This window comes from Juglans regia, chromosome 8, assembly GCF_001411555.2.
Source record: "Juglans regia cultivar Chandler chromosome 8, Walnut 2.0, whole genome shotgun sequence".
NCBI lineage: Eukaryota > Viridiplantae > Streptophyta > Magnoliopsida > Fagales > Juglandaceae > Juglans > Juglans regia.
This window is the reverse complement of record NC_049908.1, coordinates 26,648,448-26,655,888: the sequence shown is the minus strand read 5'-3', so window position 1 is coordinate 26,655,888 and position 7,441 is coordinate 26,648,448. Positions and strand designations below refer to the sequence as shown.

Below are 7,441 nucleotides of genomic sequence, written 5' to 3'. Positions count from 1 at the left end.
CAAAAATAAATTATCAAATTTAATTTATAAAATACTAATCTTTCATCATTAAATATATAATGAAATTTTGTTAAATATTTTTAAAAAAGTAAAACTATATAAATAATTAGAGTTTTAACATAATTTAAATATGATAATATTTTTAATTAACTAAATGGAACTGCTACAGCTATCGAAAAAGTAATCCAAAAATATGTCCTGAATGTGTATTTCATTTTTTTATTTCTCTTTTCTTTTTTTCATGTATTTTTTTAATCATCATAAACATTTTAAAAAAAATAAAAAATTTATAATATCATTAAAAAATACTTCTTTAAATACGAGGTAAAAAAAATGAAAGAGAAAGAGAAAGTAAGATGAAAATAAAACTTTTTAAGAATTAAATTTAATCTTTCGTCATAATTCTTTAAATTTAATTAAACAATAAAAATTTAAATATTCATTTAAATATTAATTTAAAATAAATAATTAACATATAAATAGACACACACTCGGGTCAAAAGTACTCCAGCCGATGTCTGTTCATCAAAATAACACGTGTTCATCTTATCTGAATATGACCATCTCTTTATGATTGCAGGAATACTTTTTTTCCTTGGAATGAGTGGAAACCCCTGCAGTTCTACTGCTCATTTCGTCGCCTACTAATGCCTCCTTATTTGGTCGGTTATGGGTTGTTTTCGTCTCATCTACCGCCATTAATTAATTAGAGACCTTAGAGGCTAGCTACCTGAATCCTGATCTTCTAGATGAAACCATGCAAAAGGTATAATTCCATTAAGGAAAAAATTTAAGCCTTTTATTTTATTTTTTCTGTAATAATTTCAATTGATATTAAAGAAGCGTTCATAAAATTAATTTATAAAAATCATTTATGTTTTCATATAATATGATAGAGATATATTTTATAATAAAAATAATTTTATAATTTAACGTATTAAATCAAGTCACGTTAATTTTTGAGTTTATTTTTTTTAAAATTTTTTTTTACATATAAGTTTGCTTCAACTGGTCCATTATCTCTAAATCGATCCCCATGCACCTAATTTTATTGGGGAACATTTGCAATATTTAACTTCAAGCCCACCAAATGATGTTTATATATGAAGCTAATTAGGGTGAGAGAAGTGCTTAATTTCCGGGTCCCTTTTTCTCCGTAACAAGCTAAGATAGTGGTATTAATTAAATAATAAAATTAAAACAATGTGGGTTATATAACTTAATAAATAAACAGAGAGGGAGAGGGTCAAAGGTTTGAGATAGCATAATATCTTGTGGGTCTAAGGTAAATTGTGTTTGAGCTTACCTATAACATAGATATGATAACCCACGTGGAGCCTCCAAAATAATTTCAACCGTTCATGACATTGAAGTTGATAAGAAAAATTCTATTTATTAATCTCACATTATACATTATTCATAATTTTTTATTTTTTTTATCAAATATGTAGTGTATAAATAATAAGTAAAATAATTTATTTAATTTAAAAAAATTAAATTAAATTAAATTAAAATAAATGGGATTAATGTATAATATATGCATGATGTGAGAGATTATAATTAGAAAAACTTGTTAGACATCGGGCCGAGTTTGGTGTGTCGCATCCCAATCAATGAAGCAAATAAAATATATATATCTTCACACAGAAAATAAAATAAAACAAAACGTTGCCACCATTGTTGGATTAAGCTGTCCCAAAGAGAAAAAAATAAAATAAAATAAACTCAATAATTTCTGGACTAAAAACAGTAACACAACAATGTCCAACAAAAACAATGCTTACAAAATCATCGAGTCATGCATAGATACATTACGATTCAGACTTCAGAGGAATTTCTTCTTTTTCATGTTTTCTCGGTAAGACAAGATGGCACCATATGTCGGCTTGTCTAGTTGTCTTTTAATTTCACTGTAGAAGAAAAGGAAGGGCCTTTACCTAATCAAGGAGGGAAGAATTAAAGAGGTGATATTTGAAAGTCACAGCCTCTTAAAAATAATAATAATAATAATAAAACCCTCCCAAAAAGCAGCAAGTTTTGTTCACAACACGAGGGTAATTGAACGTGGTCAAGTTGGCTAACCACGCAAAAAGCCACAAAATAAGTGAAAAACCCTGGCTACCACATGTGAAAATCTCGCTTGCTGTCTGAGATTTGCAGTCCTTCCTTTCTCTCAGGATCAGCCATCAGGAGCTAAGAAAAAAATGGAAAAAAAAAATAATAATAATAACGAGCTGAGAAGTCTGCTACTAGATAGAGCTTATTCGTCGTCATCCCACGCCTAGCAATATTGATGTGAAGAGTGTAAATGGAAACATAGAAAATCCTTTAAAGTTTTGCAATTCGCAATGTCACGCAAGTGCCCGTCGTAGGTTTCTCACCAGATCTTTCGCTGTGATGCAGAAATCATCGTCCATCTGCAGAAAATGATGACAAGTTTAATTTTAATTGTAACGTGTCGGCCAGGTTCCCGAAAGTAGATCAGATTTTTTTACTGATCCTTTGAATGACAGCTTTATCCGTTTGATAAACGCAATTACGTACCTGTGCAACAACAGTTACATTGAGTGTGGAATTTCCAAATGGCAAGACGTTGCTAGAGATGATTGTTAGATCAAGTTTCTCTGTTTCGCTTAGTATTTTTGCAGCACATCCTTTGCTTTTGTCACAATGGATTCTAATGAGTACATTCTTTCCGGAGACTCTAGCTTCGATTTCGGGGAGTGGGTGCTCGGAGTGGCTATCGGAGTTGTCATCGGACGAAGAGATGTCATCATCGGCCGAGAGCCTAGCCTTCTTCACAGAAACCACTGATTTCGTCGTTTTCATTGCTGCCTGCTCTTCGAGTATCTTCACACGTTCTTGAAGTTGTTTCAAGTACTTAATAGCGTCCCCCAGGACAGAAGCCTTGTCCATCTGCATAAAAAGTAAAACAGCGGATGATATACAATGGTTGTATTACTTTTCAATATAAATTTTTTTCACTTTTTTGCTAAATTTGAAGAACTTCAAGGAAATTATATGAACAACCGTTCCACCAACATAATGCAGGTTTTCTTAAATTTTCATGGCCTATCTCCACACTCAATGGATCACGTTTTCCTAAAGATAACAACTAATATTCCTAAAGATAATAATATTCCAATTAAGGTTTTCCACCTAACGTATTAATAAAACCTACGACTTCAGACAGTTTCATAGCCCATTTTTCTTAACAAGAACTCGATCGAACTTAGTTTATGTTTTTTAGGGGCAGCATGGACGGAGATGGAGAAACATAGCAGTAGGAAAAAACCATACCTTAAAAATAATCTATCATAGGATTAATGCGTAAGAGAAATAGACCCTTAAGAACCAGTACTCGGAGAGATTGATGAAATGATTGATACCTTCTTTAGGCCAGGAACAATTGCTGAAAGAGCAATGAACCGCTGGCTGAGCTTTTCTCGGCGCTTTCTCTCTGCCATCACGTGATCTCGGGCATGTAAAGGAGTTCTAGTCACTGTACCAACCCTCTTGGGATCCTGTTCATGTTTTGAGGAGCCATTTTGGATCTCTAAGGAACTCTCAGAAATCATAGTCGGGAAATTCATATTTCTAAGATCAGAACCCGCCTCGTTCTTTGGTTTCACGGTGCAGTCTAAAAATTTCTGAGAAGTGGCTGGGGCCGAGTTCGAGTTCTCGAAAGAAATTAACTTGGAGGAGGAGGAAGAAGCAGCCATTGAAGTCATACGGTCAGTGGTGCAAGAGTTCCAGCTGCTAGTCTTCAGCTGTTTAGCCGGGCTCTCTAGGCCGGTATGAGGATTTTCGATTGCCGAACCATTGAAGCTGTGTGCGCTTTTGGGATTGAGATCTGGGTATGATGAGTAGCTCTCAGCAGAAAGAGATTCAAAATTAAGCTCGTCAAGTATTGAGTAATCGAAAGAGTTCATGTCGTATTGATGCATAAAGATGGGATCCTCCACTCCCTGTAAAATTAAAAAATATAAAGATTTATCCATATACATAAATGAATTTGAAAAAAAAAAAAGAACTAAAAAGGGGACAATATAAAATATTAATCCTACCACTTCAGATATCCAGTTTGCAGAAGAGATTTCCATCAAAGCAACCTTTTCCTTCCTTCAAAATATGAACTGTAAGATCCTGGGAAAATAGAACGAGCGACCGAAATCTTTAGATTTGAACGCAAAAAAGAAAGCACTTTCAACTTCTGCAGATCATTTGAAGATATTGATAACAGATTGTGATCCTAAGTATGCATTATCTTTGCTTGTTACTGGAAGTTTATAGAGCTAATGGAATTTAAACTCCTTTTAACATTAAATGCATCACTTTGTGCATCAAAGTAGTGCAGAAGCAAGAAAAAAGCCCCGAAAAGATGAAAATACCAACAGAGACTGATTTGAAGGGGAGGTAAAGCACCCACGAGTCCAAACTAAAGCTAAAAGTCAACAATCTACATTAAATTCTTAAATTTTTCCTCCAAATGAACAATCACCAAAACTCCAAGAAAAAGTTGAATATTTGAGGGCCGAAAACAATACATATTAATGTGAAAAGATCGAAAGGAGGCAGAAGCTGAAAAACACGACCTATGAAGGATATTTTTATTTTCAAAAATCTTATTGGATTATAAGAACCATTCATGGTAGCATGACTGGCCTCCAAAAGAACTGGAGACGATAAGTACTAATTGCTTCTTTTCTCTGCGGAAAAGATAGTTGAAAGCTAATTGTTACCTTCAAAGAAGAGTACCGAAGCTTAAGCCGATTGGCCAGAGAAGAGTTTTGAGTGTTTTATAAGTGCACCATACGCGCTTGATAATTAATATTCTATAACTTGTATTTGCTCGTGTGAAAGTAATGCTCTTTCTCTTTACTGTTCATGCAATCCTCTCTCTCTCTCTCTCTCATTCATTTGGTCAAATTATGAGTCCCTCTTCCTTTAATTTGCTGGAATTTGAATTCATGCCAAGTTCAGCTTCTATTATATCATTCGAAGTTCGCGCCAGCTAAGGGGCCGGCCATTTTTGTTTTTTTTTGTATAAAACAGTAATTATCATCTCTGTAGTCTGCTTCAGACAGTAATTAAGGTTTACAGATCTCATCATGTACAACATTCTGAATTTTCGTAGATATTTGATTGGTAGAATTACAAGTATATATTCATGTATGGAGGGTGCAAGGTGGGGTACGTACCGCGCGTTGTATTGTGGACGGTCGTCCCGTTCTCCCCTATTAAACTCGGAATGTATTAGGTTAGGTATGCAACCCTTGTACTTGTTCATTCCTACTCCTTGAACATTATACTCGGCTTACTCATTTAGGGAAAAGACAAATATACCTTCCATGATGTTGTCTAGATGATCTTCTCTTTATCCATATATAAATCGCCTCTCATGAATAATAGTCCAATACATGTAGGACATGGCCGCCTATGTTAGATCAATATCAATTAATTTGTTATTAAACTTAATTATATTTTTCATTATATTTGCAAGGCTATCTGTTAACATATGGCCAAACACTCCACTCATGTGGAAGCTTAAAATTATGATCACATCAAATAATTATATATTTTTTATGATTATAATGAGAAATAATTCTACTTAATTATCATCCTCACAGTACACCACTCACCACACATATTTTAATTTTTTTTCATTTTTTCTATAACAAGTATGTGGTGTATGGATGATCATGATCAATAGAACAATTCAATTAGTTTAACAAAAATAAAATAAAATAAATAAAACATAATTTTAAAATATGTAAAGTGTGTGGTGTGAAATGATCAGTAGCGTTCCTCTATAATAGGGCACACCAATATGTCATGTGCTACACACCAGAGTAACAAATAGCATAAATGATCTTATAATTTCAACGTTTGTTATATGAGTTTTGCTATGTATAGTCCTTTTTGCGTACTCTTTGAGCGCACACTCCACTGATGTGATTGACCAAAACAATTATTTTATATTAAAAGAAATTATACAACCAATCACATTAGTGGATGGTTGCATATTTTAAAATTATGCAACCAATCACGACTTACTATGTACCCTAAAGTGATTGTACATGAAAAATTTATTGTATATATATTACCATAGTTTTAGGTGTTCAATGATCTCTATCCATGATGAAACTAGCTAGTTAATGGCGCAAAATTTGCCTTATAAATATCGATCCTTAATTTCCTCACATGCGGCCTTTTGAATTATAAACGTGCTGCAATGCAAGATTGCCAGTAAGGTAGAAAACAGGTAACTTGAGCGAGGGAGCAGGCTAGCTGCTGCATGCAGGCTTGGCAACTTAATTTCGGGGTCAAAAGATGGCTCCTAATTATATTATAAGATGGCCAAGCATCTAGCTTCTGATCTCGCAGGTACGTAGGATCGATGAGAGTCAAATTACACGGTTCGCGTTTCTTGTTTGCTACCATTAATGGACCATATCACTCTTACGTTTGCAATATTTACGCACGTTTTACACAAGAAAAGGTTTGATAAGAACGCTTTTAACTTACTCCTCATGATCTCTATCTCCTCTTAAAAAGGAAACAAATTAAAATCGACTAATAATAGAAGTACGCAGGACATCAAATCAAAAGGTTTTAGTATGTATGTATGTATGTATGTATGTATGTGTATATATATATTGAGTTTTGTTATGTACAACTAAATTTACGTACCAATCTGCGTATTAAAGTTGTTGCCTTCATATTTTAAATTTAAATTAGTATTATTTTCAATAAAACCTACATTCTAACCAATCATATTGAATGTGTGCGCGTATTAATATACAGAATCGCTTACAATTAAATTTTTACTTATATATTTGTTTTGAAGAATAATGTTAGAACAGTTATAAGTTATACAAATTTTGATAATGAGACAGTTCAACACTAAAAATTAATTTTTTATGTAACTCTCAATATATATATTTATTTTTCAAAAAAAATTGTGCCACACTTACATATTTTATTACCGTAAACATCAATTTTCTGTAAGAGATCATGCATATTGACAATTAATATAATATGGTACGGCCGGCCCTTATTTGTATCAATTCTTCTACGTACAGTCGGGGAAAGCAAACGGTGGGGAGTCAGCTGATACCACATTAGATATTAAAAAAAAATAAACAAAATGCACGAAATGAAACCAAAACAGAGCTCGTTCGTCTAGCTTTCATGTGCGTCTTGCATCTTCGTTCGTCTGGATCTTGAATCTTCGTGTTAGTTCTTCGTTTTTGTCCTCGTCTGATCTAGTTCATTGATACCCACATTGATCTGGTTCGTCGTGTTCGTCTAGAACCATGGGTCACCATTTTCGTGGGTATTTTCGTGTGGGTCTTCTCCATCGGCAAATTCATCAGGCATTGGTAAGACAGTTGTGAATCTTCTTCCCTCTTTCCAACACAAACGCTAGCTTTTCTCA

At 33.5% G+C, this 7,441-nt stretch overlaps 1 protein-coding gene across 1 annotated transcript; it reads right to left on the bottom strand.

Moving 5' to 3' along the window:
* Positions 1–1,763: 1,763 nt before the first annotated feature.
* Positions 1,764–4,264, bottom strand: LOC108985797 (transcription factor bHLH18-like). The gene is made up of 4 exons (XM_018958220.2): positions 4,068–4,264; positions 3,390–3,968; positions 2,545–2,916; positions 1,764–2,417 (listed from the first exon to the last, which is right to left on the bottom strand). The coding sequence occupies exons 1-4, from the start codon at positions 4,101–4,103 to the stop codon at positions 2,352–2,354; spliced, it is 1,053 nt and encodes a 350-aa protein (XP_018813765.1). The 5' UTR covers positions 4,104–4,264; the 3' UTR covers positions 1,764–2,351.
* Positions 4,265–7,441: the final 3,177 nt, after the last annotated feature.

Excerpts from the sequence above, each read along its gene's own strand:
- LOC108985797 (XM_018958220.2), bottom strand. The coding sequence starts at position 4,103 with ATGGAAATCTCTTCTGCAAACTGGATATCTGAAGTG. Across the intron at positions 2,917-3,389 it reads TTGTTCCTGGCCTAAAGAAG|ATGGACAAGGCTTCTGTCCT; the intron begins GTATCAATCATT and ends CTTTTTATGCAG. Across the intron at positions 2,418-2,544 it reads ATGTAACTGTTGTTGCACAG|ATGGACGATGATTTCTGCAT; the intron begins GTACGTAATTGC and ends CATTTTCTGCAG.